This window comes from Odontomachus brunneus, unplaced genomic scaffold, assembly GCF_010583005.1.
Source record: "Odontomachus brunneus isolate Ranch 3 - 2012 unplaced genomic scaffold, Obru_v1 Obru_scaffold_023, whole genome shotgun sequence".
In the NCBI taxonomy this organism is placed as follows: Eukaryota; Metazoa; Arthropoda; class Insecta; order Hymenoptera; family Formicidae; genus Odontomachus; species Odontomachus brunneus.
Window position 1 is genome coordinate 1,135,826 of NW_022639473.1, and position 26,687 is coordinate 1,162,512.

Below are 26,687 nucleotides of genomic sequence, written 5' to 3' on the forward strand. Positions count from 1 at the left end.
TCATTGTTAGCTTCTTTCTCCCTCCCTCCTTCTCTCTCTCTCTCTCTATTTATGTATTTATCTATCTACCTCACCACATAAGCTGAGTGGTATTTAGATAATTAGTAACATCACGATATACGTGTTTTGTTTCGAAAATAAATCGGAGATAGAATATTCGTCGAAATATATATATATATATATATATATATATATATATATATATATATATATTGCGCTCACGATAGTGGCGAAATTGCGAGATCGATAGTATCTCGCGTCCGCGCCAAGTCCAAAGCAGTAGAATCAGAGAAGCGTGATCTCTGTGGCAACTTATCGGCGAATGAGAAAGAAGAAGAAAAAGGAGAAGTAGAAAAAGAGAAAGAAAACCCGGATGTGTCGCAAGACTGTATCTCTTCTTCTTCGTCTTCTTCTCCTTCATCTTTTCTCTTGTCCTTCTCTCTTCTCGGCCACGCTTTTCTCGTTACTTTCAGCGCAGTATTGGCCTCTTGCCGTTATTAATGTTTTTCTCATTTCGATTTCGGGACCCGGATACCACGGATACGTATACAAACACAGACACATACACGTCCCGGAGTTAATCTCTTAGCAGCCAACGTCCTTCCATTTACAGGACACTTCAAAATCACTCGAGATTAATATATAATATTACTTTTGTGTTCTCCACACCTATACAATTCCCTCTTTTATTCCTAAACACGTAGAGAATTTGATAGCAAAAATTACTATAAAATTTTATAGCCCAGCAATTGATCGATATTCTGCAGTAATTCATTATCCTTTCACTTCATACACTGAGAGAAAAGATATCTAAGAAGTAAATATTTATTCGATAATAAGACATACTAATAAGACATTTACTTATATATAAGATATTTTTTAAATATACATTTTCTTAGGATCGTAGTTTCTCGTAAACACAACTGTTTATTCTATATATTCTTTTTATATTTTTATTATTTATATATATTATACTTATATATTTTTTTATTTTTTAAATATCTTTTTCTTAGTGTATGTGCTACTTATATTTTGGAAACTGAAACGTGCTGTTAAAAAGTTTGCTACGTTTTTAGCGAAAGTTGCTATAAAGTTCTTTAAAGCAAGATAGACCTTACTAACAGTCTATTCCTGCAGACATACTTGACAACTTATTTGTAGAATATAAAGTTTATTTTTGCAAATAAACTTCATATCCCACAAATATAAATCTGTTTGCAAGTCATTTAACCATCAGCTGATTTCTCATATCTAGACAATTTTCACTATGATTGCCTATTTTTCGAGTGATATAAAAAAATTAGAATATTTACATTATATATATTCTCTTTGTGTAGAGCTTCTCCCTTCTTATATATATGCCTTCAGTAAAAATAATCCTGACGTTACTACGCGAGCCCTCCAGGCAATAAGCAGGCCGACCCTCGAATTAAAAATATTCCTGCGCTAATCACGGCCTTCGACGCGGTCGTTACGGTCTCTAAGTTGCCCTCGTGCCGCAGGTGTTCTCCAAAGCGGACATCTGGTTCAGCGCCGACGGCGAGACCTACGAGGACGAGCCATTGCCTTACTCCTACATACCAGACCTGGTGCTGGAGAACGCCCGGAACGTCTCGATCGGTCTCCACGGACGACGCGGCCGCCTACTCAAGTTGCACCTGTACTTCGCCGCGCGATGGATCATCATCAGCGAAGTGATGTTCGACGCGAGTGAGCCTCCACGTACCCACCTTCTCCCCCGGCGATAATAATTTTCTTCTAGAGAGTTCACCCCCGTCTCTCCCCCGAAACCCCAGTTTTCTTTCTTTCGCGCTTTCTTCGTCCGTTCTCTCCTCCCGTCCCACTTCTTCCGCCGTCATCGACCGTGAGAAACAATTTGTCACGTTCTTTGGGATTTTCCGCGGGTTTCTTCGGACACGCGCGTGTTACCCCACGACGACCTACATGATACTGACCCCGAGACGACATCGACGACGACGACAACGTGGAGGACCGAGCGCGCACTTAACCGTAATTCGCGGATCGTGGACGCGCTTCGAGGAATCTTGTAATGAACGAAGTTATAATGCCCCCGCCAGAGGATTATCCCGTTCCGCCGCAACCCCCGTTCCGAGGACGACGGCGGCAGCGACGACGACGACGACAACGACCACGACTTCAATTACCTTTTAATAACCGCCGCGCGTCTTTGTGCCCTGAATATCCGCGGCCGTATTTCCCCGATTTCGTCGCGCTAATGATCGTTTAACTTGACGACATCGACACGATATGGACGCGCTCACTGCACGACAATGTCGCTTGAATCTTTGCGCGCGAAACGCATAACTCTTTTAATGCAACTCTAAATTTTTTATCGCCCTCCCAGCGTTCCCAACGCGACAACAGAAATTGCGCGCGGGTAACTGCGTCTCGCGCGAGCGCGTGTTTTATTAATCTCTATTCCGGGGCTCCTGGTATTACCGCGTTACCGAGACGGCCTCGAGTGACCTCGAGTGTGACGCCGGGATTTTTCTCCCTCCCTCCCTCTCCTCCCTTTAGCGTTCCAGTCTCAAAGAGCGAATAGTTATCGTGCCTTTCACACCGTGCCGATGATCCGCGCCTTTATCTTTGCTCGCGCGTCTCTCTCTCTCTCTCTCTCTCTCTCTTTCGACGTCCTCGTCTTGTCCTCGCAAATCCCTTACGCAGATCTCACGACACTCATCATGGATTCTAATTAGCTACAGCTATTTTCCGCTTTCAGCGAATCCCTACGAAAACACCACGGAGGAGGCGGCGTCCGAGTTCAGCAACCGGGAAATTCCAGTCAACCCCGAAGTGGATCTCAACTTGCAAACGAGTAAGTAACTAAAGAGAGAGAGAAAGAGAGAGGGAGGGGAGAGAGAATTTAATTCGTATCAATCTCGTTCTAATTAAGCGCCGGGCACTAGAAACTTTTCATCTCTCGTACCGTATGTTTCTAAGTAGGCAGCTCCGAATTTTCAAGAGAGAAAGAGAGAGAGAAGAAGTGAAAGTACTTCATGCGTTCGATATTTCACGTCTTCGAATTTTAAGTTGGCCGACAATCAGTTTAAATGACACTGGCCGACAATCAGGAAGGATATCAAGAATTAATTTCGCCCCTGATTACTAGATCACAAGAAATAATTGCGCGGTTTGTAGATAGATAGATAGATAGATAATATATTTTGGAGCAAAGTTGGACATTCTGATTGGAACCTAATCTGCACTTGAGAAAATGCTGAGAAATTTCTATGCGGGTTTCGTCGTTTCAATATACACACATACACACAAACAGACACGTTAGCTTTACTACGGATTTTGTATTATTCACACGGGAACTTGACAGCATTTCTCCGAGCGACTTAATTCATTTAATAGATTACCGCGCAGTTGACGTTCGACAAATAACGTGTTTCACGCGGCAAATAAGCTCGATTATTTCACGGTGTTATACACGGCGTGTACGTTTGCTTCGCTATAACATAGGGGGCGTTCGCGTATTTATCATTTACCATAATGCGCGCGGCAGTTGTCTCACCTTCGTCGTTCTCTCGGCTCACGTTGATTTACCACGCCGCGGTAAAGATATCGTCAGTCGGAACATCAGAACTGTAACGCACGAACGGCACGAGCTTCGATGTATCGAAGTCAATCCAAAAGTTCGATTGGACTTTTTAACGAAATTAGACCCGCTCGTATTCAGTGGGAACAAATCACTCATCAATCAAGTAAAGTGTCTGTGACCTTTTGCCGACGTATAGCACGTCGATATTGTCGGAATTTCATTATTGTCTAACATATTGTTGTCACGTGTTATTGTCGTTGTCGTTCAATATATTGCTGTCGTGTGTCATTGTCATGTATACACGCAGAGAATTTTTCTCTAAGATATAATTTGTTCACCACACAATCTTGTCCAGCCAGAATACATTTAATAATGTAGAAAAAATTTCGAGAAGATATGGGAGAGTGCGTTTAGCCCCATATTGCGGTATTCGAAATCTTAAATTATTTTTGGATAAAATTGTAGCTCTTCATGAGTAAATTAAAGATATCAAAATTATATGCCTCACCATTTGAGAGGAAATAGTCTAGGATAGTATATTTATCAGTAAGAGAAAAAAAGATAATAAAATCTTTATCAATACAGATTATAAATGCTGATGATATTTATTAATTTAAAGTAACTCTTTTATCCAGCTTCAATTAACTTGATCGTCGATTTAATTCTGTTAATTGTAATTAACAGAATTGGCTAATAACTACTTACTGGTCACAATCGACGATTAAGTTAACCGGAGCTCAATAAAAGAGAGTCACTGTAAATTAATAAATATTATTAGCATTTACAATCTGTGCAAATTTTGGCTGCAGCATAAATATGGGTGTCGCGCAAGTCTCGTAAATTATATAATACTATTAGTCTGCTGTATTGCTCGACAAAGATGTTCTGCGTGTGTGCATACGACGCAATCTATCGGAAATTAAATGAAACTTTTCGACTGATCCCAAACGAAGTTATCTCATCCCGCCTCCTCGAGTGCGGAAACGCACCCATTCGCTCCGGAGAGAGCACCCGCGACGTTTATGACTAACGTCGTTAGAGCGAAACGAAGCCGTGTTTCTTCGCCGCAAAGATGCGATTAAGAAAAAGTCGTTGACGTCCGAGAAGAGGAGGAAGAAGAACGCCGTGGCGCACTTTATAATTCGCCTGGCAACTTCCTCGTAACGTAAACAATTAGCCGGGTCAAGAGGGGCAGCGCGTTTGACGAAGGACGAGGGATGAAAAAGGGGAGAACCGCGGAGGACGGGAGGAGAGCGGACTCGCAACTCCGCGGGGCGTAATTACGTATAGCTGACAGTTTGTGCCGAGACGACAAATCCTGCGGCGCACTTTCCGCATCGCGGGACAAGCTAAGAACACGCGTTTTCCGCCTGAGCCATTGGATGTAATCAAAGGGGAGAATTGCTTATCCGGATAAGAAATTAAAAAGCACAACTGCGCTAGTCGCAAGAGGAGGATAAATGGGGGCCAAGTCGGCATCGACGGCAATGTTACGCGTGGACGGTGTGTATGCGTGTGTGTGGACGGCATAAATACCACCGAGATATATTACAAGTATATTTTTAATCGGAGCACACCACGTGTGATACACACACACACACACACACACAACGCACATAAGCGCACGTGCGATCGAGCCGCACACCTATGCGACGAGTTTTAATCTAACGCGCGGATCTCCGACACGACGAACGAAACAATCGCATTAGCTCTTGAACGCTGCGCGCGTGCGCACCCTGCGTCGACCCGAAACGTATGATAAAGGATACGGAGTACGGCGCGTCAGGCGTTACAACAAAAATGCAAACAAAAGGCAACAATTTGTCACCCGAATAGATAGAGAGAGGCGCGCGCTACACACAGCGCGGGAAATTACGTTACGGAAAGAGGAACGAGGATGAAAAAATGGAAAAAACTTATAGCGCCATCGCGCTAGGAGACAGGATGTGCAGAGAGAGTCAGAGAAAGAGAGAGAGAGAGAGAGAGAGAGAGAGAGTGCAGAATGGGAGAGGAAGAAGGGGAAAGATACAGATAACAGGAAGTGTGCAGTGGATAAATGAGGGCGCGGTAGGAGGATGCCGGGAAGAATGCTTGAACGCGGCATAATTACGATTCCTCTGATATAACCAGCTCCGCCAAAACGACTCCCACCCCTTCCTCCCCTTCCACCTTGCTACCCGCGGCTCTGTGTGACACCCCGTCGAAAAAAATAGACCGTGCACCTTGCCGGTTTGCCGTTGTAAATAAAGGAAACGCGCGGTTCCGCAAATAAAACAGTCGCGAAATCGCCCACCGCCGCCGTCGCCGCCGGCGCGGATGCAGCAACGGCTCCCCCTGGAGTCGAAAAAAGACGGCATGCCGGACAAGAGAAGGGCACGAGCAAAGAGCGAAAAAGGAAGTGGCGGGTGGGGCGAAAACAACATGTAAGCCGGGCGTCCGCTTTACGGCAGCCTGAATTCAAAAGGATGCACTCGCTATCCGCTAATATAGTTTTTGCAAGCGCAAGCGCGACCATTTTTTGCGTTCACGGACCCGCGCAGTCGGAAAAGCCGTAGAAAGAGCGGCGCTTTCATAATTCAGTCGCTGATATCCGCGCGATCGATTATGCGGATTAGCCGACGTTTGATTCGACAGTGCGCGGGAGACAGGATTAGAGAAGAGAATGGGAATGGCAGAAAAAGAATAGGAAAGAGAGAGAGAGAGAGAGAGAGAGAGAGAGAGAAAGAGAGAGAGGGGGAAAAGGCAATCAAGGGAAAACTGTACAGAGGGAAGAGGAGGAGGGAAGATAGTATTCGACTTCTCATATAATTACATATCTCTAATGGACCGCGCGAATGGTGAACTCTTTATCTTCATTCTCCCGTGATTACAGATATTTTCTCCGGTTAGTTGCAAATAAAGACGTAGAGGCAGGCTAGCTCGAGGAAATGAGAGGCGCCGTGAGTGCGCGCATGCGCGAATATCGCAAAAGTTCTCGTGCGAAATTCTCAAACTCTCCATCCGCGACCCACTGCTTGTTGCCGTATTTTTGTTATAGCTAATAATCATTTGCATCGCGCAGATATTAATGGCGCTGAAGTACCTTCACCTATTATGATAATATTAAGCGCATTCACGAGAGCGTGTGCTCTTAAAAAATTTGGAGGGTAAAAGAAATATGCGCTGGAGAGTAAGTTTTACCCTCCTTCTCTCTCTCTTTTTCCTTCTCTCTCTCTTTTTCCTTCTCTCTTCACATCTCTCTGTCCCTCTTCTGCTTTATTTTTATAACAAGTCGTAAGGTTGCTAAAGGGGTAGGCAGCCGACCTCTTTAAAATTCGCGACGCGTGCAACACGTGCAAATGGGACTAAAAATAGAACAAATAAATACCACGCGATGAAAAGAAGGAAACGCGGGAGAAGGGGTGAGAATGACCAACTCGAGTTTAGCAACGCCCGGCCGAAATGGTGTTCTGAAAATCCCATCGGGCCGATATGGGCGCCGCGGAATCCGCTAAATACGTTTCAATGCGCGGCTACGAGTAAAGCAACGATAAGCCGAATGCCGCGGCTCGATTGGACCGAGAAAGGGAGGAAAATAAAACAGAAAGTAAAACGAGTCGCGTGTGTGCAGCGCGCGATCAATGTGTGTGTGACACGTTGTTGCGAAAGCAAACAGAACCAGAAATTGTGTGATAAAAGGGCCGAGAGGGAATGAGCGCGGCAAGAGCAGCGGGGGAGAAGGCGAGGATCCAACAATAACAGGCTCAACTGATACACGTAATAGCGGGCCCCGCGGTTTCATCTCCTAATGCCGTTAGCTGTCGTCCCCTGAAGAGCAGAGGACCGAAACGCGGAAAAGAAGTGAATGAAAGTACGGGAACAGTGAGGGAGGAAGGGAAAGAGAGGGCATAAGGGCGGGAATTAAAAGCGTTTCCGCGCTCCTCCGGGCAATTTTCTTTTTCCGTTTAACGACGGAGAGGATGCCGTCATTTAGAAGCCCGATTTTCCCGTCGTGCACATGTCGAGCGCAGCGGTAGTACCGCGGTTTCGCGGTTCCTGCTCGCCGCGAATTAAGCGACGACAGAGTCGTCGTCGTCGTCGTTGTCATCGGCCGACGCGATTTCCCGGCCGGCTTTATTCCCCCGCGCTTGATCGAAGAAAAGTCCCCAGTCGTCGGCGTCGTCGACCTGATCTCGATCGTCACGCGAGCTTAACCCCCTCGACGAACTTATTTATTTCCATCGTCGGTGAAAAAGAGTGCGGCAACGTTGCTGTAGCTTCGGGGCATTTGGCGCGGACAGCGGGACACGACGAGGGATAAGCGCGGTTTTTTGCAACGTGAATCGATAACGGCGAGTTACGAAGAGAGAGAATGTATGTGTGTGAGAAAGAGAGGAAGAGAGAGAGAGAGAGAGAGAGAGAGAGAGAGAGAGAAAGAGAGAGAGAGGCAAATACAGAATCCTAGGCGCGTTTTATAATCGATAAAATTGTTCCCCCGCGGACTTGCCTCAAATTTCAGGTTTCGGGAAACCTGTGTCGTGAGTTTGGAGTGACACGCGTGCTAGAGCGGAAAATTTGCTCGACCACTGTGCGTCACCGGGTCCAATACGTTGGACTTTAACGGCGACGTCGCGTATTCTGTGTGTCCCTATAAATCTGTATAGTTACAGCGCCGGGAGACGGTCAAGAATACCTGGAAGTGTTGATCGGGGTACTTACTGCCATTATACTGCTGCTGCTGTTGGTCTTCTTCATCATCTTATTCCTGAACCGACGGCAGAAGCTGCAGAGCTCCCCGACGGTGTTGAAGAATCCGTTCGGCTTCGCCATCAATATGAAGGTACGGCGAAATCGGAGCGTATCGTGCGACGAGGATGGCACTGCTAATTTCTGCAACAAAGTTAACAACAAAAGATATTAGTGGTGAAGATTCAGGAGAGAGAAATTAATTATTGCGTGTGTATATGTGATACACAAGCAAATACATGAAATGATACAATCCTCTGAAAGTTTTGCTCGTTGAATGCCGTGATGTGTGTGCAATCTAAACTGATCGTGAAAAATTATAATATTACCGCGTCTCATATTACATACGCACGTTATACATAAAGTACGATTAACGGATGAAAAATCAGTTGCATAACCAATGAAACGAAATGAGAGATACTTGTGCTTGAACTATATTTAAGATGATTGTTTTTATCATGATTTATCGTCGAGAAATAACCAACAGTAAATTCCTTGCGCCTTTTGCAGGGTCTTTTACTGAATTTGACGCCCGGCGGGATGCTGACGGCGGAAACCGCCAATCATGTATCACCGGACATACCGGAAGACGTGAGCATGCACGAGTCACTCACCATGGAGCAGTTTAACTCGCCGCTCGTCAGCCCTCAGTACAAGTCCACGTACGCAATTGTAGCGAGCTCCGGTGAGTAAACGCGTCGACGCGTTTTCAAAAGAAAACAGACAACCAGGACAGGTATTATGAGACTATGCGCGCCGAAAGTGTCCTACGTGACTCAACGTATGCGAAAAAATTATCTAAGGTCGATCAGTTATTACAATATCATTATTCCCTAAACTTCTATTGTGTTTCCTGAGAAAAACGAGAGTGATCTCCGATCAAACCTGCCCGAAGATTGCTCAACACCTAGAGCGATGCCGAGCCGATCTCGAAGACGCGAGGCTCGCGGCCGGGTGACTGAAATCGCGATCGTCCTTCCAGAGTCCCCGAAGGACTTCCAGAACATAGAAATCCCGGAAGAGAGCGTACGACTGGACGCGCGACCGGAGTCTGCGGTCGGCCCGTCCAGCTGCTCCTCGTCGCCGACTAACTCGCCGGCTCGTCATTCCCAGCACTACAGGACTCTTCAAAGTTACAGCAGTCCAACTAGGAAACTCAATATCGCGGTTACGCCCAATCACCAAAGGGATGTCGATCAGGTTCACTCGAAGCGCTGGCACACAGCGCCAAAGGAGAAGCACAAGGTACATATTAGTTGTACAATTTGACGGTACATTTGACTGATTGCGCGGCCAAAGGGGAAAGTACGGACGCGTTACGTTCCTACGAAAACCGAAAACCAAACTCGCGCGAGCTACTTCACTCACTTGACTTCCCCCCCGACGTAATTTCTACGTGCCCGCCGACGTATTTGTCTTGTTACGAGGGAATTTATTTTAGAAGAGGGAAACATAGGAAAAGAGAAAGAGAGAAGGGGAGACAGAGGAGAGAGAAATGACTGCTACGGGATCACGACGATAACGAGAGCGCGCGTCTCATTTGCAGATACCAGCGCCCGTCGTCAATTGGAACATCGCACCTAGTATGAACAAGCCGTACAAGTGCAAGGAAATAGAGCCAACCAATATACCACGACAGTGCCTACGAACGACGGAGAAACTCGGCTCGCAGAACGTAGGAGAGGTGCGGACAACAACGATACGCCGTTCGTGAGAGCGCGCGTGACCATGAAAATCGCATGTTACAGAAACGCATTATACGTGACGAACACGTTGTCGCGGAATACGCCACCTTATCTCTCTAAATCTCTTCGGGCGAAATTCCCCTCGAAGTCGAGTAGCTTTTCGCTGATGTAGACTCAATTCTTTCATAAATACACTGAGAGAGAAATATTAAAAAATTTATTTGTCGAGTTTATATTCGTAAAAATGAACTCTCTTTCACTGAAAGAAACTTTATTTTGGAGAACTAAACTTTATATTTTACAAATAAATTATTCAAATATTTTTTTCTCAGTGCATACATTGTCTTACGTCGAGGAAAAAAATACTTGAAAATGTATTTGTGGGATATAAGGTTTATTCACAGAAATAAATTATATATCCTACAAATAAACGTTCAAGTATTTATTTCTCAGTGTGGAGACTCAAAATTCAAAAACTAGGACAATTTTTCGAAAAATCATAATTCATTTATTTAATTAAATGAGAAGATGTCCGAAATAACATTTTTCAAGAGATTGTTTTACTCTTTGAAATTTCGATGCATTCTTTTTCGAGACAATGTATACTCACCAATTCTTCCACCGCGCACCACCGAGTGAACATTTTCACTCGAAATTGAAGAATGGTTCAAATGTACAGTCAGATAATTAAAAACTGCGACACTTTTACCTAGATGAGTTCCGCAACGCATCCCGTATCCAACAAAATGTTTCTTCTAAGAATTTTAATGAATTCTCCCAATGGATACGTGGCGAAATTCATCGAGATAAAAATATCGCAACTTTTAATCATCTAACTGTATATCTAAATCGCTGCTTTCCCGCAATTTTTTTCTATATATAAAATTTTACTGATAAATATTAAATATTAAATATGCTTTTTCTGTATCCGTTTCTTTTTTCAATTCCATATAATATGTATGATTTCTACTAAAAAAGAAAAAAAAAAACAAAAGATATTTCGTTTGAGGCAAATATTACAAGCTTGAATCATCTGACTATACTTCGTTGCTACTGAGAGACACATTAGAGACACTTCAATCGAATTCACTTGTATACATTAAAGCTCATATTAATATTTGTCGCCTAAAACTCATCTCATATGAGACATTCAGATTTTTATTTAAAGTTAAGTCCAAGTTCTTCAACTAAATTGTGATATGTGCGACATTTATATCTGTAATTAGAATTTAATTGAAAAATTTTCATTGAGCAATAGATGCTCAAATCTGAGTATCTCATTTGAAAAGAGTCTCAAGTAATAACTATCAATATGGACCTAAAAATCTCACCACCTTATGTTTGAATTAAATATAGCGAGTTTAATCACAGTTTTTTATTCTGAATATTCATTTATATTAAATATTAATTTATATTAAATATTCATTTATATTAAATATTGATTTCGAATAGTGATGTTGATTTCGAAAGATATCTTCATTATTGCTTTGAGTGAAGATTCATTTATTTCCAAATTTCGCTCGAAGGAATTCAAAGAGCGCTCGACAAAATGTCGACGTTAAATGATTTCAGCGCTTATTTTGGCAATGTGACATTAACGTGTCAGCGCTCGAACGATACGTTGAAAAGAAACGCCCGCATCGTAGCGGCAGATGCGTGTTTCTGGATCGCTCGTGCTTAATCGCGGACGGCGTGCGGGCTGCGGCGAAACGCAATTTACATATTTATCCTGCCGACATACATACGTTACATTCGACAATGCTAATATGTACCTGTTTGTTGTGTTAATACTTTGGAACTTCGATATGCACAGCAATATGCGCGTGTATGATCACGTCGAACTTCGATGTATGCTGTTTATCGGTTCATGCACCGTCAACTCGTCATTCTTAACTCGACACGTAAAATCGATCTAATTAATATTACCGGCGAGGAGCTGTTGAATCATGCTCGTAACATTTTTTCACGGACACGTATTGTTCCGGAAAGAGAAAGAATATGCCGAAATTCGAGCAAAGTGAGGCAATTCCCCGAGAAGTTTATTCGAAAAATTCGAACAAATTCGGACATGAAGACAATCTCACGAAATGTGCGACAAGCGCATTCAATATTCATCAATTAAATTTTATACGGAAAAAAAATTAATCGCGGGAAAGCTGTGTTTAAGCGTTCAACCCAATTTTCCATGTACAAAGAAAATTTTTTCGAAAATATGCAGTTGTCTCGAAAAATCACAATATTGAAATTGGTACAACGGGACGATGCATCGACAAATTATTGTTGTTCCTCTTATTGTTATTTCGTCTAAAAACTGTATTTTTCGGTAAATTGTCTTTTTGTATCGATTTTAATATTAAAGTAAATGTACCACTGCCCGGACACATACTTAATCCTGGACATATTTATCGTTTTGATTTTCAAATACAAATATTTAAAATTTCAACGTAAAATGTATGTAAAATATATTGAAAAATGTACATAAAATATATTGAATATATACATATTATATTGAAAATTTAAATATTCGTATTTAAAGAGCAAAAGATTAATATAAGATTTGAGTATATTAAGTGGACAGGGGATATATAACACACATTTGAAAACATCTTATTTTCAATCCAACATTTCGTGCTTTTCATTAATGAAAATTATTTTTTTAATAATAAGAACACATCATATATAAGAACACATAATAAAAAAACATCATATAAAATATATATTCTTGCGAATAACTTGTTCTCGTTTAACGCTATGTGATCTCATATGAAGATTAACATGTCAGGAATAAATGGCGAATTCAATTGGAAGCACTAGTCCACACCAGTGCACCCTAAAACCGTTTCATAGTCCGTTCTTCATTTAAGTTTGGCTTAAATTCGCCTCTGAATGCTCCGTAATCAGCGTAATAGTTTGTATAAGATCTGAAGATAAATATAAAATGATTTTTAAATAGAAGATAAAACTCTATAAACACAGCTGAAATATAAGAACAGACTATGAATTAGCTTTAGTGTGTACTGGTGCGCACTAGTGCTTCCAATCGAATTCGTCAAAAGACACTTTCAAAACAAGAATTTCTTTTGTGTACTTTTACCCTACAGCTTTTCTGCCGTTTTTTATTGCATGCTTCGAATATTTCGGGAAATCGTCTCTCAAATTGGAGAATTTTGATTTTCCAGAATATTGCATGTCCACCACACTTATTTAATTTTTACGGCAGTAGGTGTGTCACGACGGTTCGCCACAGTTCGTTTAGCCCGGGGCTCCCCCCGACACCCCCGAGAAACGGAGAAAATTTTGTAATACAAATTATTATTGAATTTCTGCCAACCGGCGAAAACATCACGACGTACAATTTGTTATCCTTATATTTCTTGTGAATTGGATAAATTATTGGAAAAATTAATGTACTTTCTTTCAACTAAATAAGTCTAAAATTAATGACTTGTAAAATTAACATACCCAACTTTTTGACTGTTTAAATAAATTACGCGAGGACTCAACGGTCGCACGGTCTCACTTTTCAGGCTATAATATGCGAAGCGGTGGGTCTGGACGAGGTCGTGTCCTGCGCTCCCCGATTAGTCGTCGCCCGAGTGCCTCTGTGCACCGGCGGTGACATTCGGACTAACAACGCGGTCGACCAGATGAGGGAGGTGCGATTTCTATCGTGCCTATCCGACCCGAACGTGGCGCGAGTTCTGGGGGTGTGCGCGGTCGAGCCGGTGCCGTGGACGATCATCGAGTACACCGAGCTTGGGGATCTCGCTCATTACCTGCAGTACAGCGTACCGCTCACGGGAACGCTCAGGCCGAATTGCAACTTGAAAGCTCTCAGGTAACATCTCCCGCGGCGATAATTATTTCAACAACTCTTTGGGGACAACATTCGTGAACATCGCAGAAGAAAATGATTCAATTCTAAAGAGATTATCTGTCAGTCGAGAGCGACGAGATTTGAAGATCAAATTTAATATCAAAGAAGATGTGACTCAATCCTAAAGAGATAGACATCTGTCAATCGAACGACGAGATTTCTCGTTTTCTCATGAAATTTTTCGGTGAATGTCCATTCACCAATGTACACTGAGAGAAAAATATAGTTGCTTTCGGCGTCAACTATACTTTTTTGTGATTTTAATTAAAAATAATTAGAAGATTATTAGAACCATCTTTCTAATAACATTTACTAAAACAATGGTTCTTCAAATTATTTGTGTGGTTAAAGTCACAAAAGCGTATAGTTGACGTCAAAGGCAACTATATTTTTCTCTCAGTGTAAGTTACGCTTTGTCGACAATGTTCGAAAAGAAATACTGAACGCATCTAAACGTACATATGCGTGTCTGAAAATCCCTGGAAAAGTCAATTGATTCTTTCTCGCCAATTTACGATAGTTTGATGTATAAACGCAACCGAAATATCAATAAATGACCGAGACGCCGATGACAAGATATGGCGATTTCAAATCAAACGGGAGGACGATAATGTGTGGCGAATGCACACGAGCGACACGAGCTGTAATATTCCTGCCGCGAATATATAACGACGATTCAAATTAATTAATATTTCAGATATTAATCCCTCTCTATTTTGCAAATAATATACTAATGTCGCAAAAAATTATTTCGGTCAGAAGCCCCTTATGGAGAATGTGCTGTTGAACGCTTAAATACAGCTTTTTCGTAATCAATTAATTTTTCCCCACATAAAATTTAATTGGTGGGAATATGTTTTCCTTGTACACTTCGTTTTTTTCCACTTCGTATATTCCTATTAAAAAAAGAATAAATAAAATAAAATATCTTGTATGAGACATATAAATTGCTGAAAAATATTAATCCAAATATCAAAAGCCAATATCAAAACCTCCTAAAAACAGTATGAAAATAGTATGTTAATATTAAGAATGTATATTAAAATTAGTGAAAATAGTATGTTAATATTGTGAAAAGTATTATTTCAGTCTTTTCCCTAAAATTATTGTCGTTGAACGCTCAAACACAGCTTTGCCAAGATCAATTTTTTTCTTTGTATAAAATTCAATCAATGAATATTAAATATGTTTTCCCTGCATTCCGTTTTTTTCCTTTTCAATTCCGTATAGTAACATGATTTCTACTAAAAAAATAAACGAAATAAAATATTTCGCGTGAGGTATACAGATTGCTGTAAAATATGTGGATATAAAGTGTAAGCTTGTTTTTCCTCTCCAGTGACATTTTTGCGTAAAATTCAATCGATAAATCACGATTCCTTTCAGTCAGAGTTGCCTGCTGTACATGGGAACGCAGATAGCGTCCGGAATGAGATTCCTCGAGTCGAAGAATCTGGTACACAAGGACCTGGCGGCCAGGAACTGTCTCGTGGGTCGTTCCTACACCGTCAAAGTGACCGACATTGCGATGTGCAGTGATCTTTACAGAAAAGATTACAGCGATATCGGGGGTAGACCGCCCGCGCCAATCCGGTGGCTACCATGGGAGAGCATTCTACTGGTAAGATTTAGCGATCGTTATCTTAATATCTCAATCATTCTCCAAAATATTGCATAATTAAAGATTATCTCGCGATTAACTCGATTGAGACTAAAGATGCGAATCTCTATTTCTGTGAAGCGCAATAACGTGGTAATGTTTCAATTTCAGGACAGGTACACGTGCTCGAGCAGCATCTGGTCTTTCGCCGTGACGCTCTGGGAGGTGATGAGCTTGGCCAGGGAGAAGCCCTTCCAACACTTATCGAATGATCAAGTTATTCAGAACGCCGAGCATATGTATTACGGAGCGGAGCTGCAAGTAAGCGTTTCCCCGGTTTAATTGCCAACGACTGATCTACTCTCTAAATTTCTCAGAGTGAAAACGAGCGAAAAGTCGCGGCATTTTGACACGAAGCGACAGTGAAAATAATGTCATTCGAAATCGCAAGAGTGAATATTTCACTTAAGCTATTTCACTTAAAATAAACTCTGACTCCGTATAAATGATCGTTTCAATCGATTAGAATGAACACATTGTTGTGACAGTGGAATACATTAGATTCACTCTTCAATTTCGAGTGAAAATATCTATTGGAAGGTTCAAAACAAAATTCATTCTGTTTAAATAATTTTTCATTCATAAATCATAAATCAATTATCATCAGTGGGAAATCGCTAAAAATTGTGTAACTCGATTATCACTCCACTTTTCGAGCGAAATTTTGCTCCAAGAAACTTAGAAAATAACGCGTTCTTCGTTGTCATGGGAGATTTCCAGACTCCCTCTTAATCAAGAATAAACAATCGACCAAAAATTACAATTAAAAATCGATCAACGCGCCTTCTAATTCTCCTCGGACACTTTCAGATACTTCTACCGAAACCAACCATGTGTCCGGAGGAGGTGTATCGGATGATGTGTTCATGTTGGAGAAGAGACGAGACATCGCGACCAACCTTCAAGGATATCTACACGTTCCTGAAGAACATAATAGCGGACTATCGACCCGGTGCATAAGAGTAATCTCGAGTAAACTGTGATACGGAAACGGACGTCTCCTTCGGATGCGACGACGACGACGACGACGACGACGACGACGACCCTCTTCTCCCCCTGCCCGCCCTTAAGATGGGTGGTCGAGGCTCGCGCGAGATCAGATGTCTCGATCGACCTCGATCTCGGTCAGAGGTCCTCCGGGAAATGTACAATCGTTAGTTTTTAGACGCACGTATGTGTCGAAGACGAGCTCGCGCCACGACACGTTCTCCGATGCGTGTGTCCCTCCTTCTCCTCTCTTCCTATTCCTCCTCTTCCTCCTCCTCTCTTTTCCAACTAAAAGGTTCAACAGAGATTGCGAAAATCGCGACCACAAACGCGGCTCGGCAACGATAGGAAGAAACGATCTCCCGCGAACGTTATCGCTCTATCGTCCGGACGAGAAGACGATAACGTAGTCGACATCGTGATCGGAGCGAGCACGTCGTCGACACAGGGAGCGCGAGAGAGACGTCCGAGTATCACGCGCAATATTTGTTCATCCAGATACGCGAGATAATCTCGTCTCTCTCGTCGCCGAGCGCGACAACTGCGTTCTTCGATCGCGTGCGTAAGTGAGTACGTGCGTATGTCGTACGTGCGTACGTGCGATCAACCTCGTCTGGACGTCTAATGGAACTTCATGGAATATTTTCTAGTCAGTACGAGTCTTTGATTCTCACGGAAGTGCTATCGTGTACAGTATTCTGACATTAATAATGTGTAATATGTAACTATGCTACTATGCTCAGTACCGAATACAAAAGTCTATCCATTTGTACATACGAAGGTCTAGGTCTTAAATGATAGGTGAGCGGAAATTTTTACGGCAGTAGGTGTGTCACGACGGTTCGCCACAGTTCGTTTAGCCCGGGGCTCCCCCCCTCCCCTCCCGACAACCCCTGCACGGAGAGAATTTTGTAATACAAATTATTATTGAATTTCTCCCAACCGGCGAAAACACCACGACGTTCCGCCTCAATTTGTTATCCTCATATTTCTTGTGTGCTACTTACTTAGGATTGGATAAATTATTGGAAAAATTAATGTACTTTTTTTCAACTAAATTAAGTCTAAAATTAATATCTTGTAAAATAAACTTTGTTAGATTAACATTAATATACATAAGTAAAAACCAACTTAATAAAAAGTTGGAATAAAATTGAATTAGCTTGTTGAAACTAAAAGTTATTTATGCAAAGCGATATATGTATATGTTTTTTGCATAATTAACTTTTTAATCATAGCTTAAATTTATGTGAAATAATAAAAGAGTAGTCTTTATAAGAAAATACCGACTGTCTTCTGTTCAGGATTCCACACAAAAAGAAAAACATTGAAAGTCTGAGATATGAAGAGATGCTACTGGTATTATTTCTGACTTTTTTTACATTGTAAGTGGCCCACAATGATATTAATATCGATAAAATATTTCAATTTATATAAAAAAGTTAATAAGTTAAAGTTGACGTAATTAAAAAAAATAATTTAAATTAAAAAACTAGTTTAAATGAAAAATTGACTTATTCAAAACTAAGTTAAAAGTCATGGACTTTATATTTTAAGAACTGATGTGTGACTATTAAAAAATTTGCTATATTCCTTAGCCAGATAAACTCCACCGATATAATCCACACTTACATCGCTGGGAAATACGGTAAAATTGAAAAGAATTTATATGACAAGAGAAAACCCAAGACAAGACATAATTATCATATATGTATAATTATAGGATGCTACAATATCCTCTCCGTGTACGGGAAAGTTTTACACACATTCTCTCTTTCTCTTTCTTTCTCGGACTCTTCCTCGCTGGCACAGTTTTGCGCGGAAAACTACGCGAGGCCGCGTAAACCGTAACTGTTTTCCAACTTAATTCGCAAACGCGGCGGATTAATTGCTCAAAGTGTAAAAAGAAAAATAAAGCATCCGTGGGCAAAAAGTACAGCAGAAACTAGGCACTTCTCGCGAGCGATATCTCGCGAGCGAGAATAGATGTTTAGTCGGTAAAAGAGAGAAGAAGAAAATACACACAGGTGTGCGCGCGAACGCGAGCGCGAGATAATTTCGTTTGTACACAGCTTGGCCGTCTTTACCACACGCCCTAAAAATTTCGAACTTAGTAGACTTGTACATTTCAAGTGGCCATCAGTAGCGAGTACTTATCATCCTCCATTGTTCGTTTTTCCACTCGGGAAACTGTACTGTGTTGTAAGAGACGTAGGGTTTCGCGCGTGTGTTCTTCCCGAGAGCATAACATGAGCGCACCTATCTTCCACTCGTTTTTATTTACGATTAAGCGCATGAGAAAATGCTAAAGGACATTCTAGCGACCTGAGTATCATGCTTTGGAAGGAATCAATAAAAATTAAAACAACGCCACACACGCACACACACGTGTCTGTTGAATTTTTCCGACCGTTGTGCACGGTGGAGGAGCCTGCCTGAACGAGCGACGTGAAATGAGAGATCTCGTGTAAGAAACGAAACGAAAAGAGAGAAGAATGACTAATTGATTTATGCTTTCGATTTGTCAGCGGCGAATACCCGTAGTATTAATCGTTCGCGAAGTTACATTGTAATTTTAACACGATACATGTATTGTAATTCGACGTGTCTTATTTTTCGTCCTGTAATTGATTCGTGTGTCATTACAAAGTATGTGCGACGACTCGCAGACATGCGATGATGGATAAAAGAATAAATTTGGGAGAGAGTAACGTTCGAACGTCCTGACCTTTGTTATCCGAGCACAGATCGGACAAACAGGTTGCCAGACGCATCTTATCGACGATAATTGTTTGTTAATTTTACGAGTATCAGATGTGAACAAGCAAGCTGGATATCGATCTCAATCGACGGTTCAATCTCAGCTCGCGAGAGTGCCTGATAATGAATCGATTTCTGCAGGGACAACAACGTGTGAAGCTATGAGGTAATGGAAAGTTCTTCCACTTCCTCTACACTCCTTTTTCACTCCTCTGCAAGAAAAGATCTCACTATAGATCTCGAAGATATTTCCCTCCGTTCGTCCGATAGACCCTCTAACCTTCTTATCTCGAGCAAGGACAGTTCTCAAATGTAAATGTCAAAAGATTCCGCTCATAAAGTGCTCCGCTGATTCATTGTACGAAATAGTGAAAGAGAGAGATCGACACACGATAAAGTTCTATTTTAAACACTTTGAGCGTACTGAGAGAAAAAATGGTTGATCCCATCGAAAAGTACAGTTATTTTGGGCGCCAACTATATCTTCTTGTTGTTGTAATAAAAAAGTGTAGTAACACTGAAAGAATATATTTGAAAATTTATTTAATTTATTTTAATATACAAAGTTTATTTCTGCACTGAGGGAAAAATTATCTTAAAATCAACATATATTTTTTTGATGAGTGCCATTAACATATTTACTTAAATCTAAATTCTCTTTATTTAAATCAAATATTATTTACCTGATTTAAGTAAACAATATTTGGTTTAAATAAAGAGAATTTAGATTTAAATAAATATGTTAATAGCACCCATCAAAGGAATATTTGTTGATTTTAAGGTGATTTTTCCCTCAGAGTGTGAAATAGAAAAACTATATATTTCCCACAAATAAATTTTCAATTATTTTTCTTTCAGTGCATATAAAGTTTTATCATCACTATAGTAACACTTGATATAAAAAATGCTTCTGCTGATTATAATTCTTTCACTATGTAATTATAGTCACAAATACCGAACGTTTTTTTCTCATTGCGCTAAATGTGTGTTTTAATACTAACAAAAAAAGTTCGCGAACCTAGAATTTCTTCATTTACTGAAACTTCACATGCATGTACGTGGGCTAAATAGATGTATTTATAAACTTTTCGTTGAGTCGAAAAACAATTATAAGCTGCAAAACCACCTCTAAAATATAGAATGAGCTTTTGACTTTTTTCGCAGTGGTTTGTTTAAAACGTCTTTACAATTCCAACAGAAAATTTCTAAATTCATCTATTTAGTCTATCTACATGCATGGAAAGTTTAATTAATATCGACAAAAATATTTGATTTCACGGAAGAATTCCAAAAACTACGTCAAGATCTTTTTTTCTTCTTTCGATGTATCGTGCAGATTTTTCGATTTTTGAAATGGATTTTATATTTAATTCGTATATCTCTCTCTTACACAAAAATCGAACCTAATACTTCTTAGACTGAGAGAATCAGAAGGATGCGGATTTCTTGAAACACTTAAACATACTCGTTGAAAGTAGCAATTGTTTCTTAAAAATGACCCCCTGCAATCGATAATTTATCCCGACATAATCTCATATTATTTGTTCTATATGCGAAGCTTTCAATAATTATTGACACACTAATGACACGATAAGATAAAACGTTGAAAAATAAGGAGAAAATTCTCGTTTTCAAAATCACAATGTAACCTCATGAGATCTATGACAAACATATTTTTTTTCCATTCAAGTCTTGACGCACATAAGTACTTTCCTTGAGAAGAAGTTTAATGAGTATTTGTCACTCAGTCATTGAAAGATATCGATGCTGTTTGATAAGTTACGTACTTGTGGAATCGCGTGATGAGATTTGGAGAAAAGAGAAAGAGAGAGCGAGAGAGAGAAAGCGCTCGAAGCGAGCTTCAAGTCCAGTTTCAAGCCCAATTGCACAATCGCTTAGAGAATACTATTTTCTGCATTATAACGAACTCTTTCTACCATGGTACAATCGGTTTAACGGACTTTCGGCCTTGTTATCACCTGACAATTGTACTAGCATATTGCGAAAACGCGCAAAACTATCGCGATGCTGGTACCGCAGATTTCACGTGAGCGACTCAAGTTCCGCTCGAATTAGTAACAATCAAAGAGCCGGAGCAAAGTAAAATTTCATCGAGAGAAAAAGAATAGAAACAAACAGAAAAAGAAGATGTAGTTTCTATATAATTTCATTCATCGAATATTCATCAGCGGCTATCGATCATCTGCGATCAGTCAATCTACGAGACAGATTTAAACCGGTATATGTGCACAAAAGATATATCTAAATTTTGAGTAGTATTATTTAACCGACTGGAACAAGAAAGGAGGATGCTAGTTTATCCTATATGTATTGTTCCCTCATAACTCAAGAACCGTTACAGAATTGAGGTGAAACTTTTGGCAACCTGTATAAAATGCTATCTATATGGTTCTTAGATTACTGTCATTATCCGCGTCTGTGCAGGTTTAATGACCTGACAATTGAACAATTCTATTTCTTTCTTGAAAATCCGAGAACACAAGACGAAACTTTTATTTTTAACCGACTTCAAAAAATGTTTTTCAACTTTAGGAACAAGCTTTTAGTAAATAACTAAAAAGGAGGAAATAAAAAGAAAAATAAACCGCCTTCAAGAACCTCAAAAATTGTGAAAATTTTAAAACTTTTAGAACTTTTGAAGTCCCAAGTGAAAATAGAGCAATTTCTAGCTAGAGATAAAGAGAAGAAAGTAACAGGTTAGAAATTTTGGTTATTAATTATACTGAGAAAAAATATTTTAAAATTTATTTATGGGATATAAAGTTTATTTAACAGAAACAAATTTTATTCCTCAAAAATAAACTTTATATCTCACAAATAAATATTTAAGTATTTTTTCTCAGTGCAACTTCTAGCTAAGGGTAAATACTTAAAAATGTATTTGTGAGATATAAAGTTTATTTTTGTGAGTAAATTTTATATAGATAAATTTTCAAATATTCTTTTTTCTAATGTACACTGAGAAAAAAATATTTCACAATTTATTTGTGGAATATAAAATCTATTCACAGAAAAATAAACTTTATTTCACAAAAAAAAACTTTATATCCCTCAAATTTTATTTTCAAAATTTTTCTTTAATATAGTGACCAGTTCTTGCCGAAAATTTTTCTATTCAGGTTCTTAAAGGCAGTTTATTTTACATTGTTATTCGCAATGTTAATTTTTCATCGTTATCGAAGCATCGTAAAAAATTACCAATACCTTGATAACAAGTAATTTTTTACGATGTTTCGGTTCCTCAGAGGCACTTTTGGACGATTCAACGAATTCAGGAAACCCGTTATACGTCGCAACTGATCGTATTAGATTATCAGTTATTATGCGTGTGACTCACGAAGATACGAAGTATTGTTATCTAACATCACATAACGACTAAAGAGATACGATATGTCAGCGCGATACAAGAATCGCTCACATGCACACGGTGTGAGTGTGTCTGCCGTCCGTATACGCGAACGTGAGTGTGTACATATCGCGTAACACCAGCCGCTTACATTTATATAATGGCAGGGTCCCCGGGAAAGTCACATCAGTAAACTGTCGTCGGCTGTCAGCATCACCGCGAGCTACTCCGAAACCACCAGCACGACAATGAAAACCTGCACGATCGTCTTCGTTGCCCTCGCGGCCCTCCTTCTCTACACCGGTAAGTTATGCATTATGATATTTTATGCGCGGAATTGAAAACTTACAAGATATCAGTGGTCTGTCCACATATGGAATTGAATTCAAACGATATCTTGCTTCTAATTTCCATGGTCCATTTTCCTTTTCTACTCGGACATTTCAACGCGTGTTATTAACAATTCGTATCATCGATTTCTTTTTGTACTCTATAAATTATTTATAATGAAGTCTTAAAATAAATGGAAACTCATTCGAAGCGGCAGTGAAAATACTGTCACTCGAAATAGTGAGATTTTTCACTAGAATAAATTTTAACTTTGTATGAGAAGTAATCTGCAAGAATTCATTCTGCATGGATGAGGAAAAATAATTTAAGTGACTACATTGTCACTCTACTTTTCGAGCAAAATTTCACTCTACACTGAAAAAAGTTACTCAAAAATTTATTTGTGAGTTATAAAATTTATTTTTGCGAAATGAAATTCGTAGACACCACAAACACTATTATCCTCCCTATCCTAGATATTTGCACGAACATCCAGCATTGGCTCTTATTAGCCATATTTATTAAATTTAGGTTGTTACCTATAGAGTCTAAAGATTTATTTCATTTCAAAGTGAAATTTATTTTTAAAAAATAAAGTATCTTTTTTTTGTAGAAAGAGAGAAAGAGAGAGGAATCACATAATATACATCTCACAAATAAATTTTCAAGTATTTTTCCTCAAAACAAGAAATGAAATATAAAGTTTGAAATATTAGCATACCTTATCTAAAGAATCTCGTTATTTCGTCAAACAACTTAATTAACTTTTTCATTACTGTTTTCCCCGTTTTTGTATATACATTTCTCGTTAATAATATTAGTACATATTAATATATAAATATACTCTATAACATATTAATATATAAATATACTATACATATTAATATATAAATATACTATATAATCTATAACTATACTCAACGCGACTTAGAAATTTGTGTAATTGTATAATGGAAGCTGCGTGTTGACGACTTATGAGAAATAGGCAAAACCAATCGCTGATACACGTAATTCTGAAGCTAACTTTCAAATATAAATAGAATAATATAAACAGAAACTTTTTTCTGTTTGGAAGATACGAAATATTCGTATTTAACGTACACAAACCTTATTGTTCCTAAAGCAGTTTATAATATCTAAGAGAGAGCATCAAAATTATCAAACTTTAATTTATTATATTTTCTAAATCAATATCATCTTTTACCTGATCTTTCTTGCAAATTATTTCTAAATATCACTCTTACAATATATATATCAATTTCAATAAAATCAGTGAGATGTAACCTTTTATGCATATTTACCCAATAATTTGTCATAAATGCTCGCACATCGAAGCAAATTGGAATTTGTATTATATTGTCACATTTTATTCTTTTCTTCGTTATTTTATACACGGCGACTTCAATATGCTTATTTCAACCCGACCGTTAAAGGTTCAACTCATTACGAGCTAATATTTAACCGCACGGTTCATTAAGTTAAAACGCAGAACAAAATGTACGGTTATTTTTAAACCCGCACGGAAAAAAAATGTTGTTGAATTAACCAAATCTCTGGTCGAATATGAACGATCCAGAAATTCCGATTGAAGTAACCCGAATTCTGTTTAAGTTAACAAGATTTTTGGTAGACTAACCAAATATATCTGATTATTTAACCAGACATGTCTAGTTAAATAACCAGACATGTTTAGTTAGTCTACCAAAAATTTTGTTAACTTAAGCAGAATTCGGGTTACTTCAATCGGAATTTCTGGATCGTTCATATTCGACCAAATATTTGGTTAATTCAACAAAATCTTTTTTCCGTGCGACAATGACTGTTTTCAATTCGCGGTGCGACAAGGAAAAATTCGCAAGGCCATCGAGATATAATCTCGCGAATCTGTTTTTAGGGTACGTCAGCGCGATGGAATTGTGTCCCCAGGAGAACTGTCTCACCCCTTTCAAGTGCGAACAAGAGATCAAGAATCTAAATGTTCAATGCTTCGAACAGGGTACCTCGTGCTGCAGCATAGGTAAGTTAGCCCTTCGGGCCAAAATCGACTCAAACTAATCCGGCCACTCGTCAAACGGATAAAATATACGCACAACTTCGTATGCCGTCGTATAAGTATGTCGCGGTATCACGGATAATTTCGCGACAAAAACGCGTCCTTGTGCTAACGATAATTGGCTAGCAATCTCTCTCGTGAAGAACATTCGATTAAATCGCGCGGTGATTAAATATGCCCACCCTTGATAGACTATTCATTGAACTCGATTTTGGTTCCCTTTTCAATTATTTGTCACGATTGTTATCTCATGACAATCTCATTTTTTCTTTTTTCTCAGAAGTTTCCCAAGAAACGCATTCCCTTCACTTGTATTATGTTAACTTCATTTGTATCTTTTTTTGCAACAAAGCACACGTTCTGTCTTGCGATTATCGTATGATGCTAAGGATTCATTAAATAAAATTACATGAAACGATTCAATTACACGACTTCTCGCGGCGAAGTGTGATGTAACATTTCTCTCTCGCGTTTCTAGATCAACAAATTAAGATGTTGCGTTTTCTTACAACATATTAGAGCGTGATTTATCTTTCTGCATAATTCAACGTTGCAAATTCCGAATTCCTACGAGTCTAGGGATTAATTTATGCGTTACTTTCACGCGGCAGAAACAAGTCAAACTGCACATTTAATGAACGTTTCTCTCTTTCTCTTTTAATATAAATTCTTTCATTTTTACAGTTAAAGACGAATTCCGAACTCACTGTCGTCATTTCGGCGGAGAGTGCACGAACAGCTGCCCCCCGTCTCTGTTGCACGAGACCGTCGACTGCACAAACGGGCAAATCTGCTGCGTGTTGGTTTAAAAAATTATAGCGCGGCAAAACCAGTAACGTATAATCTCACTCCGATCACGACGAAAGGATTCTGACGACAGGACTCTGACATATAATTTAATCGTAAGCTAGAATATCGGGAAAAGAAATGTTATTCAATATCTCTCGCGACAGATAAAGCTGCCCAATGAGGTACGCTTTATTGTTTGACTTTCCCGTTGGAAAATGTATTTCTCTCGAAAGAGTTGACTCATATCACCTTCGGTATACCACACTGTCGCGTGAAAGACCTAATTGGATTTGTATAATTATGACGGTAATAATTTTGTTTATGATAATTAATACGATTATGACATGTTATTGTAACGACGATAATTGCCAGCCGAGAGAGGAATCGTTTCAGAAAATCCACGTAAAATATGCAGAAAAATATGTCACCGGAATATAATGCGCATCGACTGAGAACGCGAATTAATTACGAAAAGATACGCGGTTGATACGCTGTTAAAATAAACTTCACTCGCAAAGTACAAATTGTCGCCAATCTGAAAACGTTCGTGAAACCTTAAAGATTCTGTGAGTTTCAATACGAGAATCGAAAAGACACAGCAATGCAACGATCGATTTCAATTAATTCTTTACGGCGTGAAACTCCTTCCAAACAAGCGACTCATCTCCGTGCTGCGCAACAAGCTATGATATGTAATACAACTTTATGTGCGATCGCAGCAATGCTTGCGATATAATTGAGCTTTAAACATTTTTAATAAAATTCTCTCATAATGTTGTAGTTACCAAAATCACTTGTCTCGATTTATTCTCCATCTAACCTCTTCCAAATCTATTCTCGAGATTCCTAATCCCGCGTCTAATCCTCAATCGCAAAAAATAGGACGTAA

The 26,687-nt window shown here is 39.5% G+C and overlaps 2 protein-coding genes and 1 long non-coding RNA gene across 4 annotated transcripts in view; 2 read left to right on the forward strand and 1 right to left on the reverse strand.

Moving 5' to 3' along the window:
* The window catches only part of LOC116842226 (discoidin domain-containing receptor tyrosine kinase B-like), a 168,294-nt gene extending 148,437 nt beyond the window's left edge, over positions 1-19,857 (forward strand). Inside the window, exons 8-17 of the mRNA XM_032811128.1 lie at positions 1,503-1,710; positions 2,741-2,836; positions 8,209-8,384; positions 8,801-8,975; positions 9,273-9,535; positions 9,837-9,974; positions 13,503-13,813; positions 15,239-15,473; positions 15,624-15,773; positions 16,323-19,857. Of these exons, the coding sequence (XP_032667019.1) occupies positions 1,503-1,710; positions 2,741-2,836; positions 8,209-8,384; positions 8,801-8,975; positions 9,273-9,535; positions 9,837-9,974; positions 13,503-13,813; positions 15,239-15,473; positions 15,624-15,773; positions 16,323-16,472 (1,902 nt within the window). The 3' untranslated portion in view covers positions 16,473-19,857. The remainder of the gene's footprint in view (positions 1-1,502; positions 1,711-2,740; positions 2,837-8,208; positions 8,385-8,800; positions 8,976-9,272; positions 9,536-9,836; positions 9,975-13,502; positions 13,814-15,238; positions 15,474-15,623; positions 15,774-16,322) is intronic.
* Positions 1-26,687, reverse strand: part of LOC116842231 — a 139,655-nt gene that overhangs the window by 66,624 nt on the left and 46,344 nt on the right. For both annotated transcript variants that reach the window (XR_004377697.1, XR_004377696.1), the window contains exon 3: positions 8,264-8,434. This is a non-coding gene — a long non-coding RNA (uncharacterized LOC116842231). The remainder of the gene's footprint in view (positions 1-8,263; positions 8,435-26,687) is intronic.
* Positions 22,765-26,582, forward strand: LOC116842230. The gene is made up of 3 exons (XM_032811132.1): positions 22,765-22,929; positions 24,851-24,973; positions 25,694-26,582. The coding sequence occupies exons 1-3, from the start codon at positions 22,875-22,877 to the stop codon at positions 25,816-25,818; spliced, it is 303 nt and encodes a 100-aa protein (XP_032667023.1). The 5' UTR covers positions 22,765-22,874; the 3' UTR covers positions 25,819-26,582.